Source organism: Cyphomyrmex costatus, unplaced genomic scaffold (genome assembly GCF_001594065.2).
Source record: "Cyphomyrmex costatus isolate MS0001 unplaced genomic scaffold, Ccosl1.0 scaffold1053, whole genome shotgun sequence".
Classification (NCBI taxonomy): Eukaryota; Metazoa; Arthropoda; class Insecta; order Hymenoptera; family Formicidae; genus Cyphomyrmex; species Cyphomyrmex costatus.
This window is the reverse complement of record NW_017275012.1, coordinates 797,920-825,685: the sequence shown is the minus strand read 5'-3', so window position 1 is coordinate 825,685 and position 27,766 is coordinate 797,920. Positions and strand designations below refer to the sequence as shown.

The window sequence follows — 27,766 nt, the reverse complement described above, 5'->3', positions numbered from 1 at the left end:
AGGTGGAGGCGTAAAGGATAGGCAAAGGTCAAATCTGTTTTTTTAAATGGAATGATGTTTTTTTATTTACACATTCTGATAGAGCATTTTAAGATGAATACAGTGACTTATAATTGAAAGTCATTCAAGGTTACGCAAGATCAATAATAGAAAATAATTGAATGGAAAATAAATTGTTTCAAGGCACTCTTCGTATAATTTCGTGTCTTCTCTGCTTGTTGGTATACCACGTTCAAGTGTATCACGGTATGTAAATAAACATTGAATAGCACATAGTGTTATCTATATTTACTAATCAGTTTGAATTTATCAATCGAAGTACGTGTCTTGCAAAATATATAGATCACCATAGATGAAAATTATATCGACTTTTTTCGCTTTCGTATAACACATTTCGCAAGACACGCACTTCGATCGATAGATAAATTCAAACTGATCGATAAATATGGATAATGCTATGTGCGATTCAATGTTTATTTATACATACCGTGATACACTTAAAATGATTAGCGGTATACCAACAAGCAGAGAAGACACGAAATTATTCGATAAGTGCTTTGAAATGATTTATTTTCCACTCAATTATTTTTCATTAATGATCTTGCATAATCTTGAATAATCTTTAATTATAAGTCACTGTATTCGTCTTAAAATGCTCTACCAAAATGTAAATAAAAAAACATATTCCGTTAAAAAAAAAACAGATTTGATCTTTGTCTATCCTTTACGCCTCCACCTACAGAACAATTGACATCACATTATGTGCCCCTCGAAACCAAGCAACTTTTGATACTTTTCCTTCTCTTGTTAAAAACAAGTGAGTATTCAGGTATTCGATACCTATATGGTATCGATCGTGTAACTCCCTAGGGCGGAAACGTGAAGTGAAAATATTTGTATGTATATGTGTGTATATATTAATTCATACATTTATAAGTTTTCACTTTTCACGTTTCCGTTCTAGAAAAAAAGTTACATAATTGATACCCTGTTTTAAATATCTCACCCTGTATACATACATACGTCTGTATGCATGTGTCATGTGTATATATACATATACACACACACACACACATACACGCAATATCATGGAAGAAACGGAATATATTTATTAGAATGTATATAAATGCAATATTCTTTGGCATCTCTCTTTTTCGAATTCTAACGATTTAAATTTATTATTCGTCTGTGTACAATTATAAAACACAATCATAAGGAATAATTTTGCAATAATGTTTGATAATATACAACTATATCGAATGAGGAAATACTACTATATCATCGTTACATCAAAACAAATTTTTGCATATTAGTAATTTTTCATTTTAATTATATAATTTTCGGTGCATGAAGTTTTGTTATAGTCAATATATATATATATATTTACATAAATATATATATATTTCTCGGAAAGAAATTTTAACCTTTTATTTGTTATCAAATCAATTATTTTTGCTAGGAAACGAGAAGATTGCCTAATCAATCTTGCATGGAAAGTATTAATTATCCTTATTTTCTTTTCTCTCTAATGTATTCTAGTTATTTTTTCTGTTATTTTGAAAAATTTCATACCATTAGAAAGAATAAAGATTGCTTATTAATACTAGCTTTTTTTCCATTATAAGTCATTTTTTATAGATGTACATTTGTTTTATAAACTGCATGGAGATATTTTAAATTGACTTTTCAATTTTTTTCTCGAAGAGAATGGTTATAGAAGAACTTTTACGATAACTTCACTTTACTACCTTCCATGTAACTTTTCCCTTAATTAACTATAAAATGTAATAATTATAAAATATCGTACATTTGTAAAAAAATTTATAAAAGATTTATTTTTAATACTTAATAATTAATAAGATCCTTAAATATAATTTTGAATCTAAAAATTTTGTATCCTTGTATTATTTATAATAGATTATTATGAGTTGTAGCAATAGGTAATTATTTCATATAATTTATAAATTATATGTGTTATTAACTAATAAACTAATAAATTTGACTAACACAGCCAACACAATCTTCATTCTTTCCTAAATATTATAATTTTTCAATGACTTAATTTTAATATTCAATCTCAACAGCAAACTTTTCATATTTGTTCGACAAGGAAGATGTCCTGAGTAACATCCTGATAGCTGGATGTAACAATCTTGATGGATCCTGTTTACGTTGCTGCCAGGTCAACTCTGTTGCATGCAACAAATAAATACGAATTTTATTATAAATAAAAAAATGTTGAATTTTACAGAAATTAGACCGAAATTGTAGATTAATTATAAAAAATAATTTCACTTTTAGTAAATAGCTTTGTCAATTAAAAATATTAAAATTTGTTATAAAAGGCAATTACTATTATTCTACTTATTATTTTGATTATTTCTGTAATTAAAGATTTTATCATTACATATTATGCTTCAAAAAATATATATGTGAATATACAAAAAATATTTACAATTTTATATTATTAATATTATAATACTTGTATATATATACGTGTTGTGTATATGTATATGTGATTGTGTGTGGTGCGCGCATGTTTTCCTTGATTTAAAAACTATGCAATATATAAATATAAAAATAAAAATAAATACAATATATATAATCAATCATGATAAAGTTTTGATCTAATGTTGTGTACACATAATAATTGATAATACTTCTAAGACTATAATGCATGCAAAATTCCATCAAAGCCAACATTATTTTTATAAGAATAATAGGCTCGTATGATTGTAAAACAATATAATTAATATCAAGGCTTATTTTAACCGAGCAATAAAAGTTAATTTATATAATAAGATAAAAATCTCATTTTAATGACTATACGTACAATAATAATTATTAGGTTATTTATTGTTATTATTTATCATCACTGAAGACCTTGTAAGTCGAAACGTTTAAAAAAATTATATTATTGTACGTATAGTCATTAAAATGAGATTTTATCTATATTATATAAATCAACTTTTATTGCTTTTGTGTGTGTGTGTGTGTGTGTGTGTGTGCGCGCGCGCGTGTGTTCGTGCGTGTGGTTAAAATAAACCTTGATATTAATTATAATTATTTTTATGTAATATATATATGTAAAAATATTTCTTCACGTTTAAATAATTATATATTTAATTAGATTTCGCTCGTTTTTTGCAATGCAAAGTATAAAAAAAACGGTCTAAATCGAATGGTAATAAGATTTTTTTATAAAATAAATTTCTAGTTTATAATGTTAATACAACACAAAAAAATATAAAATTTAAAATATATAAAAATATATGAAAATAGTATCGAACGTTTCGGAACTCACGAGTCCTTCTTCAGCGATTCTTATAGATGTTACAAAGTCATAGAGATGAAGACATAATCTTTTTATTTTATAAAAAAAGTCTAAGGTCTAAGCGATATGTTGTGGTACAATTTGTTCGTAGGAATTGATTTTCCTGTTTTTGTGTGAATACGTCAAGATGCTCCTGTTTTCACACATTTTATTACACAATTTCCACATTCACACAAAAACAGGAGAATCAATTTCTTCGAACAAATTGTACCATGTCGATTAGACCGTAAAATTATGCTTTTATCTGTATGACTTTGTAACATCTATAAGAATCGCTGAAGAAGGATTCGTTCGATTTTTAGATTGTTTTTTCTTTATACTTTGAATTATATATTTATAATTATTTTAAATTTTTATATATAATTGTTTAAATAAGTAATATTTTTATGCGCTACAGAAAATAATTGGGTATTATTCATAGAAATACAAATAAGATTTGAAGATCGTTGATCTTTATTATTATATTACGTAGTTTATAATAAGTATTTATTACGATATATATCCACATATATTACAGTTTTATGTACAAGGAGTTTGCTATAAGCTAGAAAATGCAGGTAATTTTCCTTAAAAGAATTTAGGAATAAAAAGTAAGAGTCAGATAAAAAAAAAACTTTTAAAATAATAGAATGAAAAACAGAAAAATATGTAAAGGACAAAAGAGAAAAATTATTAAATATAAAAAACATTTTTACAAAATTATTTGATTTAAAAACTTAAAAAAACAAGTTTCAAAAAAAAAGTTACATTAAAAGATGATTTAAATCATTATATAAAAAAATTAAACAATATCTTTTTTTATTATTAATTAATTTTATAAGTATAGTCTATATACAGAACCAGTTTTTTCGCATAACATATATCGACTAAAACATTCGTATGTTTATTTTTCTTAAATAATTATTTATATACTAATTTTTATTATATTCATGTTTTTCTTATTCATAAATATACATGTACATATAAATATATATGCAAGTATATACATACATACATATATATGTATGTATATAGATATAAATAAATATATACATGTATATATATACATATATGTTTTGTACGATAGTATATATAAATTACTATAATTTGTAGAAATTAAAAAATCACTATAATTTTATTTTTATCTATTTTCTTAATCGTTATTAACTTTGTTTATTAGTCTAAAATTATAATAAAAACATTTTTGTTACAATTGCCTAATTTTGACATACCTATTAATTGTATTCATATCCAAATTTATACTTAACTAAAGTTTAACCATATGGCAAAAATAAATATTTATTGCAACATAATTTGTAAAATTCAAAAATTTGAAGTAATTTCATTACACAGATTATATAAAAACTAGGAAGACAAAAATTTTAATTATATTTAAATCAAATTTAATAAATTTTTACACATAAATATATATGAAAATTTTATACTCTGCATCCGTAATAAAACGGATCATTATAATAACGTTACATTAGCACGCTTTTATGCAGGTGAGTTTATATGTAATAATTTTAAGGCCATACCACTCATCATGGATCTTTAGATTAATGACGTTAAAAGCGAAGAAATCACATAATAAAAAAAATTCGTGAAAAAATATATTAAAATATAGAAATCTGTTTTTCAATAAAATATTTGCATAAAATATACTTGTAAAATATACCGAAAACTCTTCTTTACTTCAAACAAATAAAAAATCATATTTATTTCAATTCGATAGTTGTCATATGCTTGTTTCATTTTTTGGTGTTAGGCACAATTAAATTTTAAGTATATGATTATTAAGTATATTATCAATTGCAAGTGTAGTTTTATTAAACAATACTCGCATTTTAATACAATTTGCAAGAATTTTTTTTATATATTTTCCTCTCTTTTGACGTTATAATTCGACATGAGTGAGTTGGTAGGAGTTTTAATGCAAAAATTTATATTTATCGTAATATGATAAATGTTAAATATATATGATGTTAAAGAAACATTTAATTAATCATTAAGATTAAAAATATAACAATTTTATTATTATATGTATAAAAATTAGAGAAAAAGGAGAAAAGTGAGAAAGAAAAAGAGAGGGAAAAGGAATGGAAGAAAAAAGGAATGGATAGGAAAAAGGCAAAAGACATTGAGAAAGGAAGAGAAAGCGAAACAGTAGTTTAGAGTTATCTTTAAATATAAAATATACATTTCATATAATTAATATCAATAAAAAATATATTTACACATAATATAATTTATTCAGTTTAAATAAAAAATATGGCATGCTTAATTTTACATCTATCTTTTATATAAATTTCCTAATTAACATTTAAGAGAAAAATTAGAAAGGAAAAATTATTTATATTGTACGTAAAAAACTTAACAAGATATTACTGAAAGCAACAAATGTATTATTAGTTGCATATAATACAAAAGCACAAAAAATTGCTCGAGAGTATAAAAAGTTATATAAATAAAAAATATATCAATTTAATATTTGACTCAAACCATTCATAAAATAACAAATTTGTAAATATTTTTCTTTACAGTTATAAATGATTGACACAATTTTTTCAACTTCCTATGACAGCAAGTTGAAACGTAAAAATTTTCTTCTATCCAGTCTTAACAGCCTCTCAACTTTTATATATTTTTAAATTTGCATATTTAATATCTGTGCGCAAACTAACAATATGGTGAAACAGCATAATATTGTATATTATCATTATTATTCCTTCGATATCTTTAATAAAATAGAATTTGTAGAAAGAAGAACAAAATGAGATAATCATCTTCTATTATTCTAAAAAATAAATAAGAGAAAGAAAATAAACAAAAGAGGACTTTTTATACAAAGAATATTTAATAGTATAAAATGTGCTACACACCAGAAACACCCAAATGAAGTAAAAAGTTAAAATAGATTGAAAGCAAAAATTTCCAAAAATAAAAATTTATCGAAAATCGAAACATAAAATACATGGACTTTCATACATAAAATAAAACTATTTTATTAATATCAGAAAGAATACTATCTTTTTCGGACCTGACGCATATAATATATTTTTTTTTAAGGATTATTTAAATTTTATATAGTTATACACAGCACAACACACACACATCTTTTTAGGCTCTCATTCAAAGCGTGTGTGTGTGTGTGCGCACATTTTTTTTAAATATGTAGCCATATAATGAATTTTACATATGTATTTAACCAATTTTACATAAATTAACTTTTACGTAAAATTAGATAAGAAGTCAGATCTGAAGGGATAAATAAATAAATCCAACAAGAGCTAAAATAGTTACTGCAATCAGAAGGCATGGCAGAAGTATAAAAGAATTAGTGGCGTTACTACTATTAATTAAAATAATTAAAAAATTTCTTAAAGACAAATCTTTTTGATTTACTTAAAAAGAAATTATCTTTTTGGTTGTATTATGTTTGACATATATTATCTGATCGAATAATTGCGTCACTGAATACAGTATACAACAAAGAGCAAAATACTATCCAATTCAGATATAGCAAACAGAACCGTATTTGCATTGAGATCCTCCCTCTATACGCTTAGTTTCTTTTCCTCCAGCTGGTCGATCGAAGAAAAAAAAGTTTGATGCAGCTACAGTTCAACCTCACGACATTAGAATAGGATAATATTTTTATTCTCAATTATATTTTATAACACTTAATAACACCACTGTAATGTGATGTGCTGTCGGATATATTGTTAGTTTGCGTCACTCTTGTCTATCGTTAAACATCAACATCACCAGCACCAACACCAGCACCGGGGTCAGATTAGCCCGCATAGGCCATAAGCATTGCGTCAACCAACGTCACCGGTGGCATTATAGTCCTGATTGCCACCGTTCAGCTTGCGACCACCGCCGCCATGAATGGCAATCCGGTAACTGTACCTATTAGTTGTGGCTGGTCGTTCGGGGACCGGCGGTGGTACTAGAGCTCCTTCCGCGTTCCCTACGGTTCCAGTAGGTCCAAGCATCGTGCCTTCATCCACCTCGCCAATGCTGCTTTCAACAAGCGATGATTCCATCTCATTGAACGCCAGTCGGGAACGTAGAAGATAGGCATATGTTTTATACCGCTTCAGCTGGAACGAGGGTTGCTCTGTAGAGTATGATGAAGTGAAAGGACAACTTTAAGTGGAATAGAAAAAGAAATATATATCCATTCTAATTAAAAAGAAAAAACATTGAGTAATTTTGAATAGGCATTAATAAATAATTAAGCTTATTAAACATTGAATATATATAAACAATTGAATTGAACTTTCCACTTTTTAACAAGTTGATTTAGATTATTTTAATTTTAGACGTATTAATAAGAATCAGCAGCTTTATTATCTTTAAAATAAGTGTTAGAGAAAAATTTATCTAAACTATATGATAGATTACACATAATCTGTATGTATTATTTTTTAATTTTGATAATGACTTATTATCAAAATAAAATAAATCATTATCAAAATTAAAAATGTTATGCACATAGCGCATTTGCAAATGCAAGAAGAGGAAAGTAAAGAAGATAACAGAAAAATAAAATTATAATTAGAATATGTGAAAAAAATAAAAATAAAATTTTTTATAAGATTGAAATCTTTTAAATAGTAATATTGTTGATAAAAAATTCGTTACTTATAAATTAAATAACTATTTCTTTGTTAAAAGATTTTCAAACTTTTAAATTTTAATCATCTATCCAAAATGTAAAAATTTTGAAATGGATAGAAAAAGATCAATTTTCGCATAATGAGATTTAAAAAAAATGTTTAAGATTTTTATTTTTAAAGGATTTTTGTTAAAGATATCTGAAAAAGATATTATATATATATATTAGTGAAAAATATCAAAATTGTTAAAAATTATCAAGAAATGTTTATATTACGATGTTTCTCGCTTAAAAGTTACCTCGTGATGTAAATATGCGTCTTTTTCCTTATAATTTTGTACAGTGAGAGCTTTAGCGCCTCTTTCCGGAGGATGTCGTCTATGCTCGTCCAGATCCGTTTCTAACCTGTTAATCCTGTCTTCATGGTCCCGCAACTGTTCTCTCTATTAACAAATTAATTTAATCTTCTCTTTTTGGCTAAACAAATGAAGAAATTAATTTATCACGAAAGAATATTTTTAAGGTTTTATTTCGAAATATTTACATATTTCTAACATCTGAAAAAACTTCAAATTTATCTTCTAGATGTACCATAAATATTTTTCTTATATAATATAGTCCACATATCATGATCACTTAAAATATTGTCTTGATTATTTTTTCAAATTATAAATTTCATAGATTTTCAAAGCTGATAAAGTAACGCAAAAAGTTTTTAATTAAGTTTTTATGATTTCAAAATCACTTTTATTTTTAAAATTAAACTATTAAATTTTTTGTTATGAATGTTTATTGTAAAACATGATTCATATACAATATATATGTATGTATATATATATATATATCAAGTTATAAAATACTTAATTTCAAATTAATGTATCATTTTATAAATTAATTAATTTAAATTAAAAAATCCTGTAAGTATACGCGCAGATTTAACTAAATAACAATTAAAGGGGTATGTTAAGTTAGCACCCCAACTATAGTACTCAGGAGTTCTGATTTGAGTTTCCACTTCCTTTTGACGAGACGAAGAGTTCCCTATAGTTAATAACAAGAGTTCCGCTCAATAAACATTTTTTTACATTTTTACATTTTTAAAAATGGGGTGCTATAACTTTTTATCGAATTTCGAGGTGAAATAGTTCTGAGCGGCTTAATAGCTTCAATTTGCGATTGCCTAGAGTTCCTGATATGTAAAAAAAATTTTCAAATATTAAAAAAAAAATTAAAAATTTTTGAAAAATTAATTTTTAGATACAATAGTTCTGATGATAATTCCTGCTTCTTTTTGACGATACGAAGAGTTCTCTATGATTTTTAATGACATATGCGCTTAATAATTATTTTTTAATTATTTTTTAAAAATGGGGTGCTAACTTTTTAACGAAATTCAAGGTCGCATAGTTCTGATCAGCTTAACAGAAGTATTTTGTGAATACCTAGAGTTCTTGATACATAAAAAACATTTTTGAAGAATAATAAAGTTTAAAAAAAATAGTAGAAATCTTTGAAAAATTTTTTGAGAGTACCGAGTAGTTCTGAGTTGCGTTTCTTATAGTACTCGACGAGTTCTATCGAAAACTGTAAGGTGGAAAAGCGATTGGACCAACGGTTTGCAAGATACAGCGACATTTGTCAGAAGATCAACAATTTTTAGAGTATATCTCAGAAACCGTTGGTCCAATCGCTTTGAACCCTGATACTTTTCGACAGAGCTCGCCGAAAACTGTCCAGAACTCCGAACAGAATTACTCGGTAATCCCAAAAAATTTTTCGACGTAGGACTTGGAAAAAAATTTTTGGTCAAAAATTTTTTGGGAGTACCGAGTAGTTCTGTTCGGAGTTCTGGACAGTTCTCGATGAGTTCTGTCGAAAAGTATCAGGGCTCAAAGCGATTGGACCAACGATTTCTGAGATATACTTATTTAAAAATTGTATGATCTTACAAATTTAACAAATGTCGCTGTATCTTACAAACCGTTGGTCCAATCGCTTTTTCACCTTACAGTTTTCGATAGAACTCGTCGAGTACTATAAGAAACGCTACTCAGAACTACTCGGTACTCTCAAAAAAATTTTCAAAGATTTCCATTATTTTTTTTAAACTTTATTATATTTCAAAAATGTTTTTTATGTATCAAGAACTGTAGGTATTCACAAAATAGTTCTGTTAAGCTGATCAGAACTATGCGACCTTGAATTTCGTTAAAAAGTTAGCACCCCATTTTTAAAAAATGTAAAAAAAATGTTTATTGAGCGGAACTCTTGTTATTAACTATAGGGAACTCTTCGTCTCGTCAAAAGGAAGTGGGAACTCTAATCAGAACTCCTGAGTACTATAATTGGGGTGCTAACTTAACATACTCCAATTAAAGAATGAGATGTTCAAGGTACACTCACAGAATTTAATTTGGTGTGACTACATGGCAGCAATGGACGCTGGAACTTGCGCTGAGACCCAACAGCGCCTGCAAGAGGCTGACACGAAAAGCTGGCGCATACGAAATTGATAGTATCGATCCACGATTGCAGCTCCTTCGAATCGCTGCACATATCGATATATTATACATAATCATCTTCTAAACAATTCATATTAATACTTAAATATTAATACTTAAAAATTGAAACTGAATTACATCCATAATTTATATAATAATTTGTAACTACACAATTAGAATTACAATTTTAATAATCATAAATTTATAATCTATAACAGTTAGAAACATTACTTAAGCAATTTAAAATTCAATTTTACATTACTAATAGAAATTTCCGAAATTTAACATAATATACTAACCTTGTCTGAAAGAGATACTCAGCCTGATCGGCAGTCTGCAATCGAAAAACATGCTGCTTTTTTGTGTAATCAGTCGCCTTGGTAGCTAACGCATGATGAATACGTATAGCATTGTGCAAACTGTCGTTACGAAAACCGTGTTCATCTTTGTGCAAGTATAGCACAAGCTCGCGCAATGTACAATAGTACATCTTCCATCCACGTTTACCGAACGGAGCTGTGTAACATTTTATATGAAAGATAATAAAAGATATATAGAAGAAAAATATAATATATGAGATTATATGATATAAAATAAACATTATAATTAATATATTTCGCCGTGAAAGAAAATATAAGCATTGCATACTTTTTTTGCCATTGGAGTCATAACAGCATTTACGCATAACGTAACCCTTTTTAAACTCTGTAGCGCCCGTAATATTTGGCACATCAAGAAATGGATTTCCAGTTCCGGCAATTGCCACCGTACCATCCCCTTGCTGCATCGCTTGATTTGTTGCTTCATCCCCTTCTTCATCCCTAAACAATGGAAAGCCAAATTTTCTTAAAAAGCATATAAATAAAAGTTTTAAGATTAATACTTAATTATTGTTTGAAAAAAACAAATACACAGTCCAATTGTTAATCTTAAAGAAATTATTAATACTAATTGCAAAAATTTAATTATTATTCTAAAGAAGGCAAGTTTATAACGTCACTCTCGCTTACAAAGCCCATTCGAGGGGAAAGGATTTAATGGCGTTGTAAAGCTGCTTGAGCACTTCACGTGGAAAATTGTCGCCATCATTGAGCTCTGATAAATTCTCAATGAATTCTGAACATGACATCTTTCTACCAATATTATGACCATGCAAGTCTGTATTAAGCAGCATTATCGCGCAAGTCAATGTATGAACAGCATCTAAACAAATATTTATGGTAAATAAATTTAACTTTGTGTATATGCGTGCGCACGCATGTGTGTACAAAGTGTTCGATAACTCTCGTGACAATGCTCATATGCAAGTAAAGTGGACTAAACTGAGTCGAAAAATCCTGTACCATTTTGCAATTTTCACAATAGTTAACGAGATATTAATTATTAAAAATCGCCGAATAAACACATATCTGCCCGTCTACAGCCAAATCTATATGCATGGCGAGATACGATTACCTAGCGATCGTGATTAGCTAGATGTGCAGGGAGTTGTTTACTGTAAGCAGTATAATAATGCATGAATGGCAAAAGAAAATAACTTCTCGCGATGGGTGATCATATCTTGCTGCTTGCTTGCATTTGCGATAGACCGAGCGCACTCGTTCAGAAAGTTTTAATAATAAATTTTTCGTTAATTATTGCGAAAATTGCAAAATAGTACAGAATTTTTCGACTAATTTAATCTGTCTTAATTGCACGCGAGGGTTGCTATGAAAATTACCAGACATCCTGTGCGCACATACATGTATTGATATATATACTATATATTGTATGTACGTGTGTGCGCGTGCGCGCGCATTGTGTGTACACATACAAGAGAATACATTAATTTTAATAATTTTAGATAAATATCATTTAATATTATTCTAATTAAATATATTTTTTTTTATTTACATAAAATACCCTTAAACATATACTCAACTAATTTATATCTGAAAACACTCACCTTGAGAATTGAAACTACCGGGATTACAATCTAAATATCTTTTGGAGAAATGTACTAAGACTCTCTCTCTTTCTTGAGTCTCTCCCGTCAGACAAAATTGAGCGAGAAATTTTCTGAGAGCCATGTCCAATGTGTCTCGTTCAAAGTTGAAATAGCGTAGATACTCTTCTGCTACGGCTTTGCTAAAGTCGTTGCTACAAATACAAAGTATGTATGACATTCATGAAACCAATACTTTTTCTTTCATAAATTCTCCTAAAAATTTTTTTAACAATTTTCATATAAAATGTTGAATTTTTATTATTTAAAAAAGAAATGGAAAACTCTAAAAAGTCTTGAAAGATACAATAAAAAAAATTAGAGAAAGCTTACTTTTTGCTTAGATGTCTAGAGACATCAGATTTCTTGAAACCATCTAAGGAATAGAGACGTTTGGCCAATCGAATTGCAGAAGGCAAATCCACTGCTTTTGGACTATAATGAAAACTGTGCAAACTTTCAATATCGCTTTCCTCATCCGCTGACTGCGGCGGTGACGTGCCACTTCCATGTCCTTTCTGTTCATCGCACATTCCAACGATTAAGGCCTCCCTTTCATCTTCACTCTCTTTCAATTCCTAAATTCGATAATGAGCAAATAAGTAATATTACAATTACTATATATAGTAATATATAAAAATTAGAAATCAATTTTTTAACTTAAAATCAATAATTTATAATCAATAAAAATATTAAACGCAATTTAATAAAATATTAATTTACTTTGATATTTTTCAATCTATTCATGTATAAAAGAAATAATTTCAAAAAGTTCGTCTTCTAATTATTATAAAATTTAATATGTATAAGTGTGTTATAGAACAAATGTTTAGCATTTACAGAATAAATAGTATTGAATCTCAATAAACATGGAGAAATTAATCCTGTTAAAGTTAAAATTAAATATGTATATAGTGTGTGAGTTGTTTCTTAACAAAATGTATACAATAGTATTATTATACTATTTATAATAATATTATAATATTTTTACTGCTTGCATTATTATTGCATCACATTATGAAGTTTACATTATTTTAACAGGATCAATAATGATAATAATTCAATTTGATTAATTTTGAATAAAATTCGATAAAATTCCATAATATTACCTGATAACCTACACATTCGGGTGTTACAGATCCCGCAATAATTCCAGGAACTCCTGGAATTCCAGATTGATTTCTCTGCAAATTTTGGGATACAGCAGGCGGCACTAGGTCTCCAATGGGATTTCCTCTTCTCCTCGCCTGTCTGGGACTCGTATTTCTTGGAATTTCTTTATCAGGCCCTTTTACTTGAATCACTATTCTATGGTCTCCAGCATCCTGAGGATTAGCCTTCAGTCTTCTCTGCGGTGGTTCACTCGCCAGAATGGTGGAATCACTATCGCTGGGATCGCTTACCATCATAATATCCCTCGCGCTAAGAATATCCATCGTTTCTTCATCATTGTAGTCTGGACTGGACATGTTGCTGATGGCCTCCGACTGGCTGAAATCGCCATTAGCAGGGAGATGACCTCCCGGGGCGCTGGAAACCCCGGGAACAGTTTGGACCGGAGGGAACCTACGGGAACCAGAGTTGGAGGACATGACGGAGGACGAGACGGAGGTGGGGGAAGCAGGGGACAGAGAACGCTGAGGGCTCGTCGAAGAGGATGATGAGGACGAAGACGAAGATGAGGAACCGCCGTTTTGGCAACAGGAAACTGCTGGTGAGCTGACAGGCGCGTTGTAAGTCCAGACAATTCGCTCGTTTGGCATTAGGCCTTCTGGCCGCGGATCCAATAGTGTATTCAGACTTGAAGTGACATCATCATCAATGTCGATATCCACGGCACTCATTGAAGGATCTTTCTGAAACTGCAGATGATCCTCCGATCGCGAAGTACGTACGAAACCGAAGCTTGAAGGAGTATTCTTGCCTGGATCAACTTGAACAAGGACTCCCGAAGTGCTTTGCACTCCGTCACGTCTAGCAGCGCCTACGGGTGATGTACTGGCCGAACTGGAAGCTTTGTAGACACTTCCTCGATGATGATGATGTTGATGTGCCAGTTGGGTTTCATTAGGACTGCTGGGTACCGAATTATGATGATGATGATGATGATGGTGATGGTGATGATGGTGATTATGGTTATGATGGGCACTAGTGGTAGTGATAGTGGTAGTGCTGTGCTGATGATTGGGATTGTACCTAAGGGAGTCCACCTTTCGCTGCTGATGCTGCTTAGGCAGCAAATTACTGCTCTGTTGTGTTCGGGAGAGATTTAGCATCAGGTCGCCGGTCATCATATACGCTTCGAATCTAACATAAATAAATAATGAATTTTATTATTAATAAGACTATTATTTACAATATATAATGATTCATCTCATTTGTTAAGATTTATGATTGGAGTGAGGGGGAGAGAGAAGGAAAGAGGAAAAAGTATATTAGTTGTAATTTAAAAAGAAAAGAAAAAATAAGCCAAGTTTCTCTTTTCTATACTGTTAAACTTGTATATTCTTATTTTCTATATCTTCATTACTTTCCTAATATTTTGTATTTTCTAAATAAAAATAAAATAAATACATAGTTGCAGGAAATCAAAAGTGACTGTGCTCGAATAAATGTCGAGAATGTGATAGATGATTACACAAACTGTTTTATATTGCAATTTGTACCGGGGTGTATTTTTCTGTCGTGAAAATTTCTCGGCGGATAAGGGCTCCCATTGAGTCCGTTCCTCTTCTTTAAAATGGTCTACAGGTGGCAAGAGTGCCTCTAATTCCGATGAAATGGACGCATCGCTGCACGAGCCATTGCTCCTTGTTGTTGTTGTAGGCATCGATGTCAATATTGGTGAGTTGGCAGACATTTCTGGTGTAACCGGCATCTTCTTGAGCTCCTTCTTCTCTACATTGTCGGAAGCGACAATGTTCTTGGGATTATTCACCAAAACATCTTTTGAAGATTCTATGCTCTCATCTTTCGTAGGTTGTCCGGGAGAAAGAAGGTGACGAACATGAGCCTTTACTGCAGGGTCTACATAATTTTTTTTAATCTCTATTATACATCTTTCTACACATTCTGCATATATTATATTATTTTATATTATTATATTATTGTCATTACACATAAAATATTGCGTTGATTATATATTTATTAAATCACGTTTATTTATAATAATTTTTAACATTACGTTATTTTCAATCAAAATTTTAATGAAAGCATATGTTTATGAGTGAAACTTAAAATAAAATTATATTAGAATCTACTTGAAATTAATTAAAGAATACCGATTAAAAGATTAAAATGCCAGAAACGTTCCTTTAATAAAAATATAAAAAAATGTCTGACAATAAATTTGTTATAAAAAAAATTAAAACTGATAGTTTAACAATTTATTCATTCATTAATTAAAACTAGTAAAGACGATAATAATAAAAAAAAAAACAATAAAAATAATCTGACAATATTGTATACAAAAAAGCACCCCTTGAGAAATCAATGTGATCGTCTGATAGAAAATTATTTGTCGCGCGCTCTCATGCATCGTTTGAAAGCCGCTCGTGCGGATAATCACGCGTCCTTGGTCATCGGCCATCCCTTTCCGTGGGGTAAGTGCGTAACTTTTTCTGTTCATCGCATTAGCCACGATGATTATTACAACGTTAATTCTATTATTATTGTAGTGTCAGGTTCAAGAATGTATATACAGACAATGATCTATCATTAGATCGCTTATGATCGCAAGAGTTCAGCAACCTTATGAATACATAATCAATTTGCATTTAAAGTATAGACGGTATTTGAATGATGTACACATATGTAATACATATGTAAAAAATCATAAATTTCATGTAAAAGATTAATATGTATGCTTTCCTTTTGACATTCAATGAATGACAAAGATAGAACGATGTTTGTGTCGAGTGTGTCCTTTAAAAGAAAAGCATATTAAAATCAGTGCATCCCTCGTCCTAATGAAATGAACGGCAAGGTTCATGAAACGTTGGCATTAGCAATGGATAAAAACACGGTGATAACCAGTAAACCTTCTGGTATAATTATATATAAAAAAAAGTATTAAAAAATCTAACTTACCCCTTCGCAGTTTCAGAGTAACGGGATCTGAAGACAGTCGTAGACATTTCAGTACTAAAACAAACCAACAATAGAACAAATTAACTTTAACTGTAAATTAAAATCACTAACTTTAAAAAATCAGAATTTGTATTTTTTCTTGTTTCTTTCATTCTAGTTTCCTCCTCGTTCTTAATTGAATTATCTTCTTATATATATTTCTTATTTCTCCAATGAATAAATAAATGAATAATAATGTTGTTTTTATTATTCTAAAATCTAAAATGTAATATTATTCTCCGTGAAATATACAAAAATTCATATAACTTAAAATTAACATCTATGAGAAAAATAAAAATTAGAATTTATATACTATGTATACAATTTCATAAAATTTTATAGAATTTTTTAAATTATTGTCATCATGTAATCAAATTATCTTACAGATTCTGTTCTCTGAAGTATTGTCAAGTTCGATTTCAATAGTCATGTTTAATTAATTAGAATCGAAACGAATTAATCCATCGTAGTTTATATTAAATTACGTTTTGCATGTGGAATCACATTACCTTCAGTGACATTTAATTTGTGATAAATAACAAAATACAAATACATATAAAAAGAAAATCGATTTTTAAAAGCGTGAAAAATCGCAATTTTTTGTTTTTTCTTTTTTAAATCACGTATCTTAATTAAAGATTTTCTAAATTTAGTACGATATATGTAACTGAGTATAATATAAGTTAGCCTAACATAACTTGTTAGTATAATGTATTATCTCCGTATATTTAAATTTGCAATTACAAAAAAGCGACGATAAAACAGCAATTAAATTCAATTTTGACAAATTTCCATAATTTAAAAACTAAGAGATAGACTTAATAAATATAACATTTTTACCTTCTTTCGTACTGAATCGATTAACATCAACTTCGTTCACCCTGAGTATAACATCACCAGCTTCGACCTAAAAAAAATCAAGCAAAAATCTCTGTATAAAAAGTACACATTATATAAGCATTTTACATATAATATATTATATATCAATCAAGTTTATTGTAGTAATTAAATAATATTTCTGATAATTAGCTAATAATATAGTTTTAAATAATAATTTGTATAAATATTTATCTACGTATATCAATATATTGTCAAACGCATGGTCGATTGAAAACTCATACGATCGTCGTTGCGTGAAAGCCTGAAAGCAAGTCCTGTTACGAAATTACATTGAGGGCAAGACAAGTTCAATGAAAGGATACTAGTTTATCTGCACCAGTTGCTTTAACAGTAGGTATGACATTTGTTCAATCTTTATGAACAAAAATATTTTATATACAGAACAGAAATGTGTACCACATGTGTATTTTTGTGGAATTAAACATGATTAATTGTCAAAATAATATACAGTTTTAGTTTTTATAATATTTAACTTAAAGATGACGTTTGATTTTAGAAACAGACTATCTATAAATAATATACATATTACATGTATCAATTTTTTAATTCAAAAGAAAGAAAAGATATGAAAGGTACGATAGTGATAACAATAAATGAAATAACAAATAATGAAAACAACAACAAATAGTAACAATATGTATTTTCCGAACACGTCATTAATTGTTTTATTAATATATAAGTATCTATTTTCTTATGTCATATAATTATTCAAATAATTTTTTACGTAGAATTGAGATTTACCTGACAGAGAGCCATGTACTCAACATAATCATATCTGTCCCTTTTAAAATGTCCATTCAGAAGGGACTCAAAAGGTCGCAAACAACACGATAAGCAAGACGCGAGTTTGGGCATTCGATGCACACTTTTGGAACTTTAGACCACGATAGGATTCTGAATTCTTTATTCACATCGAAAGAGCGCCGACAACTCGTAATTGACAAAATGCAACTGATCGAGTGCGAGTCGGAATGTGCAGGAGATTTCGGCTGGTGGCCAATTGTATTTTCGGATCCACAATGACATTGACTTTTCTCTCGCTGCCCTCTAATCCGACCTTTAATGAACCATTCTGCGCACAATGCACTTTGTCTTGTATTATATAAATAATTATTATGCATATATAGATGGGATCGAAATGCAGGGTATTCCATATATTATGTATAATGCTAGGATTCTATTCCAGAGATATAAATGCAACATTGGAAAAATATCATGGAAATATATCGTTCTATTTCATCTTGTTTTCGACTTATAATAAATTTTTTTTCTAAACTATATCTAATTATTATCACAAAAATTAAAAATGAATATCTTATATATCATCGCGTAATCATTTCATCATTGATCTTATTCTTGATATTTTCAACTGTTGTGATTATTATAACTAGATACCTATACACATTGTTAAGAAAAAAAAGTGTCATATTTAACATCCATAAATCGCATGTTTTGCGATTCATTCACATTTTTTAGTTAATTTAACACAAGATAAATATGTTAGAAGGTTACATAAATATCTATTATGTAAGAAAATAGATACAAAAGAAAACTATATATGGTAAAAAAAATTGTGTATTTGTGTTGAAAACGGTCCACTTCTTGTTAACATTTTATGATGAATTTTTTAATATATTTGAATTAACTTAAAATAATATATAACGTGTAATTGTGTTATTCAAAGATTTTATATTAAAATGATATTTAACATTTGTTGAACACAAAATAACACAATTTATGAGTAAGTGAACAAATAAATAAAGTATTTAAAACATAAATTCTAAGATGAATAAAAAATGTAGATTAATTTATTGTATCATAAATAAAAATTGTACTTAAAAAAATATATTTTCACGATGCCGATATTATCTTTTTTGTATCTAGCTTTTTATATAATATTTGTGTAACTTTCTAACATATTCATTTTGTATTAAATTAATCCAAAAATTTGAATGACCTGTTTGGGATTTATGTTAAATTCAACACATTTTTTCCAAACAGTTGTATGTAATATTTTTAATAATATAGTAATTATATTAGTAATGATATGATTAGTACAAATTTACTTGCAAATAAAAATTTAATTAAAATAAAAAATTAAATTAATATAACAAAACTAATATCTTTTTTAAAATAAAAATTAAATTAATCCTAACATTAATAAAATAAAAATTCAGATTAGAAGACTCAAAAAGAGCTGAATCTTTTAAATACACTGGGGAGTGTTCTAAAACTTGACTCTGTCAACTCCGAGTATCTTTTATTCTTGTTTATCATTCAATGAACAACAAGGATAAAAGATATTCACAGATATTGACAGAGTTAAGTTTTGAAACGCACCCCTGTATAAACTAACAAATGTGAATCATCTTCAATATGGTAGAATAATTCAATTATCTTGATAAGGTATGAATAACATGCAAAAAATAATCGAGGATTCGATAATTATCCCTTTGGAGATGACCAAGTGCAGTGCAGAAAAAAAGCTATGCAACATAAAAAAAAAGCAAAACTCTGAAGATAAAGTCGTCAAATTCCGTTGTGATTTTCCTTCAACGCAAGTTGAAGTGATGTTGGCAAGAGGTTGGATTCAGGTAATTTTATCAAATTTCTGATATATAGGATTTCTATATGCAAATACCATATAATAAAAGATATATTAAAAGATACCATATAATAAAAGATTATTAAAAATATATATACAAATGGGGGGGAGAGAGAAGAGAGAGAGAGAGAGAGAGAGAGAGAGAGAGAGAGAGAGAGAGAGAGAGAGAAGAGAGAGAGAGAGAGAGAGAGAGAGAGAGAGAGAGAGAGAGAAGCTACAGCGCTCCCACCATTAAAAAATCATTATATGTATAAATCCTGACAAAATTAATATGATATAGTATTTATACCATTACAAATAAAATTTGAATTAAGTAGTAGAATTCGAACTGATTAATTAATTTAAATACTTTAAGATAAATAGATGTCAAAATATTGAATACTTGTAAATATCTACTAATACAGATTATTGTAAATGCGTAGATCAAACATTTTTTTAGACAAGCTTTTTTACAAACAAATTGATGAAAAAGTAAATACAATATTAAAGCATTTAAAGTCCTTATGATAAATATCAGTTTAAACTATATATCTCTTGAATTAAATATTTTGTTTCTGAATTTATTGCTTGCAAAGTTTCAAATTTATAGTAATAAAAGTACCACATTAGTGAAAATAATTAGTGGAGGGCGTTATATTTTTCTTTTTTGAGATAGTCGATCCTGAAGATACTAATTGGCACTTATGGTGGTGCGACACGGGAGATGTGCTGCGACAAGTACTGGATGGAGATCGAAAGAAGCTACGCCCTTATCAGCGGGTGCCGCACTTCCGTAATCACTATGAGCTTACACGAAAAAATTATCTATATCGCAATCTCAAGCGTTATAGGAAAGCCCTCATAAGGGCTAGAAAAATTGCCGAGGCTCGTATCAGCGATGTTATGCCTGTGACCTTCGAGTTACCTAGTGACTACCGGATGTTTGTCGAAGAATATCATAAGTAAAATTATTTCTTATTGTTTATTATTAATTAAAGATTTTTAATATTAAATAGATATTATTAAGTTTTAATTTTAATATTATACTCCTTTTTATAAGTTATAAGTTCGTCTCTCTATCCTATACTTCTTATTATTTTACCATTATCGACAAATATTATATTTTATCAGAAGGTATTATCGAGAAATATATCACAAGCAAGTAAATATGATGATGATATCTTGAAAATTTTTCAAGATATAGATATATTATATCTATACTAAAAAGAACTTTTTTAAAACACTATCGTTTTTAAAAATGTTTGTTCACAATATTAAATTCATATATCTGCACAATTTCTATTGTTTCTATTAAAGTAAACTTTTAAATTTTTACATTAATTACACACACACACACATACATATATTAAATATATTTTCGTTTTACATTTTATTATACTTATTATGCATAACAAAAAACCAAAATTCTCATAGACTTTTATGTAAGAATTCTAGTTCACAGAATATATTTTGTATTCAGATAAAAATATGAAAGTAAATTTTGGAGGTAAAAAAAAACGATTTAAGTCGCATAGAATTAAAATTATGGAATAAAAGAGAATCTCAACGAGATGATAAATGTTAATTGTAGGCAACAAGGAGCCACATGGATTGTTAAGCCAGTAGCAAGATCACGAGGCAAGGGTATCTTTCTATTTAGGAAACTGAAAGATCTTATAGAATGGAAAAGTAGAGAGGTCAAATCACAGCAATCAGGAATCCCAACTGAGATTTATGTTGTTCAAAAATATATAGATAATCCTTATCTTGTCGCAGGTTAAAATTCAGATTTTTTTATTTTCTACAATTATTTTTAAATATATTAATTAATAATTGTAAGTTCAATAAATTATATATATGTGTATCTGGAGACACACTGTGTCGGTGCTAATATATCTATATGTGTACATTATACACTGAGAAAAAAATTTATTAAATTTTATCACATGGAATATTAACAGTAAATAACGTAAATTATAACATTGTATTTTATTATAATATAAATTAAATATAATAAAAGTTATGTACATATTGAGAAATTAAAGTCATGAAATTCAAGTAAGCAGTACGTGTATATATACTTAAATTTTATGACCTTATCAATTCCTCAATTTGTAGTAATGGAATATTTATTTGTTGTATATTATATATATACACTGTATGTAATTTAATATTTTATTTATTAATTGCTAATTGATGTTAATATTAAACAAATAAAATCATGAACTAGATCCATCTCGTACATCTCGCGTGTTCTTCCAATATCAACATTTCTATTTTATAAAAATTAAATCTCTGACTTTTCAGGGCGAAAGTTTGATCTACGCATTTACGTATTGGTGACATCATTTCATCCTTTGAAAGTATGGTTAGCTAGGGAAGGTTTTGCCCGCTTATGTGGCCAATTGTTTGATCTGGAAAACATTGACGACAACAGAGTGCATTTGACGAATACGGCAATACAGCTGAAAGCAAGTCAGAATACCGAGGGTATCTCTTCGATAAAAGGCGAGAATGGGGAATGGAAATGTAAATGGGCATTGAATAAGCTCAGGGATTATTTGAAAGCTTATTATGAGGCAGAAGTGGTTGAGAATTTGATGCATCGCATTGCAGGTATTTACAAAATTATCAAATTATTATTATTAAGTTAGTATTTGACAAATAACATAATCACTTTACGATTTATCTTTTGTGTGTGTGTGTGTAATTTTGTATATACTATATCTATATTTATATTGCAGGCGTGATAATGGCGAGTTTACTGGCAGTACAACCAGCTATGATGCAAGATCGCAACTGTTTCGAGCTCTATGGCTACGATATACTGCTCAGTGATGATCTTCGACCTTGGCTATTGGAAATCAACGCATCTCCAGCCTTAACAGGCACCGACAACGAGGATCAACGTCTGAAATTCGATCTGGTTGACGACGTCCTCAACGTCCTCGACTTTGAGGTACCAGTCACATAAATTCTTTCTCTTGCTTTTTATATATTATTATCTATACTTATATAGTACATATATAGTTAATAATAAAAATATTTATATTTTATAAAAATATTTATTTACATATTTATATGTACACTTATAATTATTTCATATATTTTTATATAAAATGTCTTTTATTGTGCTCTTGATTAGAATATTTTTAAACACAATCGTTATTGTATAAAATTATTTAATTTGGAAAGATATTTCGTATAAATAAATCAATAATTTTGATTGAAGGGTTGCTTCAGTGGACACGAGACCAGAATTGGGGGGCTGGATCTGCTCTGGGACGACGGACCAGTTTGGACCAGCTGCCCATATCCCGGCATTCGCACGGATGTGATTTCCAATGATCTCAGGAGACTCAACATCTTTCTTGGAGCAATTAATGATCGTCAAAAGCAGCTCTCTTTATTGAAAAGTCAGCTAATTGAAAAACGAAAAGCAGGACAAGATTACTCTCCCATGGTGCAATATTGTTTAAAATAAATACAAACAATATTTAAGATGTTAGATTACGTTTAAAAATTATACCTTAAAAACTTGTTAGCCAACAAATAATTTTCATTCACAAGCCTTGATTATTATTATCTTGATATTTTCTGTACAGGTAACCACAAAATTCTCTCGTAAAATTTCTAACGAGTTATTAAATATTCTTCGCGAAACTGTGCCACTATGCAGAAAGAATGCAGCTGGTGCACTCTCGCTTTTACATCACATATCTTGCCTTCGTCATTTTTTTTCTTCGTTTCCAGCGTCAAAACTAAATTTAGCCGAAGAGACTTGTGCGACTTCGTAACCACATTAACCAGTCTTTTCTACCTGATCATATCTAAATGTTGTTTAAATCATTTATTTATGATAGCAAAAAGTATTTTGATTATGTCTTCAGGTTATTTGACATGTCTTTTTCCATTATCATGAATTATTTGCAATATCAATATATAAATAAAGATAAATAAATCTCTTTTTTATTAAATGCTCATTTATGAGTTACATATTTCAAAATTTTGATTGATTCAAAACTCATTAATACATTTATGTGATTCCAACAAATTAATTTAAAAAAAAAATCACTATTTGATATTATCAATTCAATCACAGCCATTTTAGACTTAAATAAATAACATAAAATTTTTAGTTGTTAAACTCAAATAAAAATTGTAAAAATCATTAAAATTTAATTTAACTTAACAGAAGTATCGTTAAGTCGCTATTATAAATTTATGTTGATAACATTTTAAGAATCAATAACAGCTTATATGAGAAAGCTTATATGAGATGGTATCTTGATTTTAATCAATCATTGATTCTAAATTAGGAAAATTAGTTCCGTTAGAAATAATATATCTTATTTTTACTTGAAGTACCGTAAGTGTTTAGAGAGGCTGTACTTAGGACTATCAATTCTTATTCGTGTATGATATATTGAGAGCTATCTAAAGAATGTTGAGAAGAGCTTTCTTGAAGTGTTAAATTTCATTTCTTCCTCTTTACAAGTACAATTTGTTCGAAAACAGCTATAATCTACAATATTTAATGTATTCTAAAAACAATTTAAATTGACTTGATCCATTTCTGACCAGTAGTGATACAAAAACGCAATCTTTTTCTTCGAATCAGTATTGTGGAACTCGTATGTAAAACAGCTTATGAGAACCTCATTTCTTCTATTTTAATTTACTCATTTCAATACCTATCGATAAAAAAAATCAATCTCCGCTGCAGACAGCATGCAAATATCGACTTTAATACAATTACAGCGTTTATTTATAAAAATCAATCACGCTAGAAACGATCTTAGTTCTTTAATTCATAAAGATTAATTTGCCACTCTACTAACAACGAAAATCAATCTTGCGAGAATTGTAGCATCTCGCGTTGTATATTGATTCGCCAGTATCAATTTCTCAAACTGGGTGCACACGAAAATGATTTTATTAAATTGTGTCCATTCCAAGGTTTAACTTTTAAATGCTACAGGTATACGAAAAATCGTTATCGCGGGTACATTTATTCTGAAAAATCAATTCTCTATGGTGTAGTTATGCCAGAGAGAAAACCCGTAGGAAAATCATTGTTTCGTTTGTAAAAACATACCGTGCCACACGCAAAAATCGATCGTGCGAGAATCGTTGATATGTAAGGATCAATTTCCTGTAAGTGAGATATGCGAAAATCGTCCTTACGGCGGGGAAGCTCTCTATGCTCTACGTGCCGTGTTGTAACTCACCTTGCCGCTCCTGGCCGCCGGTGAGTTTTCGACGATGTCGTAGATGACGTGGGCGGCCGGCAGGCCCGCCGACGCCGAGGCACCGAGCAACGAGAAGCCGAAAGAGCCGCCGGAGCCGGAGTCGCCGCGGCACAGGGTGACCAGCAGCTCCTCCTCAGCCATCACGGCACATTGATCCTCACCTCTTCGCTGTCATTTGCCGTAATGTCACCTTTTCACGATCTCACACCACCTCGCACTACCTCACGCACTTGTGCACTCCCGATCGAGCTGGTAACGGGCAAAGGGCGCACCTTCCTTATTTGGGTTATCCTCGCCCTCCGCGCTTCTGTCACCCGACAACTGTGTATCTATCACTCGCACACCCACGCGCGGGACGAGGAAGCGCTTAGCGCCCTCCCCTCTTCGTCGCGCCGCACTGCGAACGATCGTCGGCTGCGCTCGGTCTCTTTCGCTCTCATTCGACGCCACTGGGAGGAAGGGAGACGAGGCGACTGGCCTGCTCTGCTTCGTGTCTCACCCTGCGTAACCGCGTACGCTACTCCTTTCTCGCGTGGAAGGAGATCGAACTGCGGACTGTTCGATTACGAACGGACGCCGTAAACAACAGCGGCAGGAACGCGGCGACGAAGGATGCGCGAGAAGTACAAATAATAATAACAACTTTCTCACCTGGCCGGTGGACTCTAGTGGACATCCCGCAACTGATTGAGCGAGCGCGCGGCGCCACCTGCGCGCGCCACCGGTCTTTCACCTCGTCACCGCGTACCCCTCCATCTGTCGTTACCGACCAATCGCGTAGCGTGCCGATCAGGAGCGTATATAGACGAAACACGTCATGTGGATAATATGTTTCACATGTGTTACAATATATGTGCGGCAACGGCAAGTATTATTTATGTGTATATATATTGTGTATCAGAAATTGTACGTTTTTTTACGCGGTTTAATTTATAAAATATGATAATCTATATCTGTCCAATAAACAATTTTTACATCCAATAAATGATAAAGATAGAATATGACACAAATAGCATTAATATAACGTCTCCCCGAACGCACACATTGTCCATATGAAAAAAATTCGTGTAAATCAACATAAGCATTATATGTAAAAATGTCAAGCAAACGTAATCTTGAATAGCCAATTATAAGAAAAAAAATACAAATATGTTGATGAGAAAAAAAAAAATGAAAAGGTAATTCTATTCTATGGTATCAGAAATGCACTCCTCTCTTAACTTGTTGAAAAAAATATATACCATGTATGTATACAACGGGATTTTGCAAAAGGTTTTTCTTGGTTCGGCACTGTTGGCGAACGCTGACGAGGCTGATTGGCGCTAATGGCGCTATCGTCAGTCAGCCGAGCGCAGCCGAGTGATTATGGAACCGATCGCACATCTTGTCAAAGTGTCCGTCCCGAACTATCTGGCCGGCCTACCGATTCCCGATTCGATAGGAGGATGGTTCCGACTTGGAGGTAATTTCCGCCATACATTTCCTTACCTTGTACCAGCAATTATACCTTGGCATATTTTCCAGACTCCGACATAACCTCTTGATCTAAAGAAGTGTTTAAATTTTTTAAAATTAACTTGTTTTACTTTTATTTCCTTTATACCAGTGAGGGACTGGTTTTCCCTTCTGCCACCTACTGCCCTTCTCACGGGTTTAGGATATATGTCCTATAGGGCGTTTTGTCCTCATGGCAGACCTACGGTACGTCTTTTATATAGTTATTTCTTGTAGAAAGTATCAAGGACAACACAAGAATTATTATGATATTACTAGAAAAGTTATGTAACTTTCAGATAATGCCTTTTCCAAGCATCGTTATAAATTTGTTGCAAACTGGATAGAATAAGTTCAACTTTGTAGTTATGTTCTTAATTATATTTTCTATTTTTCTTTCTTATGTATCTCACTAATAATATAGAATATTCTATGTTTCTTTTCTCTCTCCCACACACTATATATATATATATATGGTGGGTGTGTATGTATATATGTGTATGTATGTATATAATTTATTAGAATATTTTTTTTTACTATGGAATTTTTATGTAAGTTTGATTTAATAAATTAAAAAATTTTAATAATTTCTAATTTTTTTTAAATATTTCTATAAAACAAGTTTAAATGTTATCTGTAAAAAAGTTGTCACTTACATAAAATTCAAATTATGGGAACTACATATCTCATTTGTAGTATAAAAAAAATATAGTGTAATGACAAAGAATCTTTATCTATATTTTAGATTAATTTATTTCATTTAATTTTGTAATTATAATTTTTATACATATATAATATTTTATATTGTGTAGTCATAATAATTAATAATAAGAATGAAACAGAATAATAAATATTAATAATAATAAAAACAAAATAATTTACGCGCGCACGTACATACATACATACGTGTAAGTTGAATTATTACTTTTTTCTTAATAATTTCAATATTTTTATAATTTTTTAATAATAATTTTAATGATATA

At 29.7% G+C, this 27,766-nt stretch overlaps 3 protein-coding genes across 5 annotated transcripts in view; 2 read left to right on the top strand and 1 right to left on the bottom strand.

The window, feature by feature from the left end:
- Window positions 1–2,116: 2,116 nt before the first annotated feature.
- Window positions 2,117–25,448, bottom strand: Efa6 (Exchange factor for Arf 6). Of its 3 annotated transcripts, XM_018540499.1 has the most exons (14): window positions 25,269–25,448; window positions 17,394–17,460; window positions 16,515–16,568; window positions 15,092–15,452; window positions 13,535–14,732; window positions 12,759–13,003; window positions 12,387–12,580; window positions 11,452–11,644; window positions 11,090–11,262; window positions 10,741–10,957; window positions 10,344–10,488; window positions 8,240–8,383; window positions 7,229–7,422; window positions 2,117–2,189 (listed from the first exon to the last, which is right to left on the bottom strand). In XM_018540499.1, exons 1-14 carry the CDS (start codon window positions 25,428–25,430, stop codon window positions 2,168–2,170), a joined length of 3,369 nt encoding a protein of 1,122 aa, XP_018396001.1. In that variant the 5' UTR covers window positions 25,431–25,448; the 3' UTR covers window positions 2,117–2,167. The 3 variants fall into 3 exon arrangements, with proteins under 3 accessions (XP_018396001.1, XP_018395995.1, XP_018396009.1); XM_018540493.1 differs by lacking the exon at window positions 2,117–2,189 and having other exon boundaries at window positions 6,753–7,422; XM_018540507.1 differs by lacking the exons at window positions 2,117–2,189; window positions 17,394–17,460; window positions 25,269–25,448 and adding an exon at window positions 16,938–17,019 and having other exon boundaries at window positions 6,753–7,422.
- On the top strand, window positions 19,862–23,521 carry LOC108774418 (probable tubulin polyglutamylase TTLL9). Its single transcript, XM_018540519.1, has 6 exons — window positions 19,862–20,047; window positions 20,710–20,999; window positions 21,629–21,813; window positions 22,345–22,653; window positions 22,782–22,996; window positions 23,270–23,521. Exons 1-6 carry the CDS (start codon window positions 19,862–19,864, stop codon window positions 23,519–23,521), a joined length of 1,437 nt encoding a protein of 478 aa, XP_018396021.1.
- A 1,181-nt stretch (window positions 25,449–26,629) lies between the features above and the next one.
- The window catches only part of Cisd2 (CDGSH iron sulfur domain 2), a 2,351-nt gene continuing 1,214 nt past the window's right edge, over window positions 26,630–27,766 (top strand). Inside the window, exons 1-2 of the mRNA XM_018540709.1 lie at window positions 26,630–26,751; window positions 26,896–26,990. Coding sequence (XP_018396211.1) covers window positions 26,655–26,751; window positions 26,896–26,990 — 192 coding nt within the window. The 5' untranslated portion in view covers window positions 26,630–26,654. The remainder of the gene's footprint in view (window positions 26,752–26,895; window positions 26,991–27,766) is intronic.

Bases quoted from the DNA above. Each gene is read 5' to 3' on its own strand.
- LOC108774418 (XM_018540519.1), top strand. From the start codon at position 19,862: ATGAATAACATGCAAAAAATAATCGAGGATTCGATAATTATCCCTTTG. The intron at 21,814-22,344 runs GTTAAAATTCAG...CTGACTTTTCAG, and splicing joins TAATCCTTATCTTGTCGCAG to GGCGAAAGTTTGATCTACGC. The intron at 22,997-23,269 runs GTACCAGTCACA...TTTTGATTGAAG, and splicing joins TCAACGTCCTCGACTTTGAG to GGTTGCTTCAGTGGACACGA.
- Efa6 (XM_018540493.1), bottom strand. From the start codon at position 25,430: ATGGCTGAGGAGGAGCTGCTGGTCACCCTGTGCCGCGGCGACTCCGGC. The intron at 11,263-11,451 runs GTAAGCGAGAGT...TCCATTGTTTAG, and splicing joins TTTCCCCTCGAATGGGCTTT to GGATGAAGAAGGGGATGAAG. The intron at 8,384-10,343 runs GTGAGTGTACCT...ATTTGTTAATAG, and splicing joins GTCACACCAAATTAAATTCT to AGAGAACAGTTGCGGGACCA.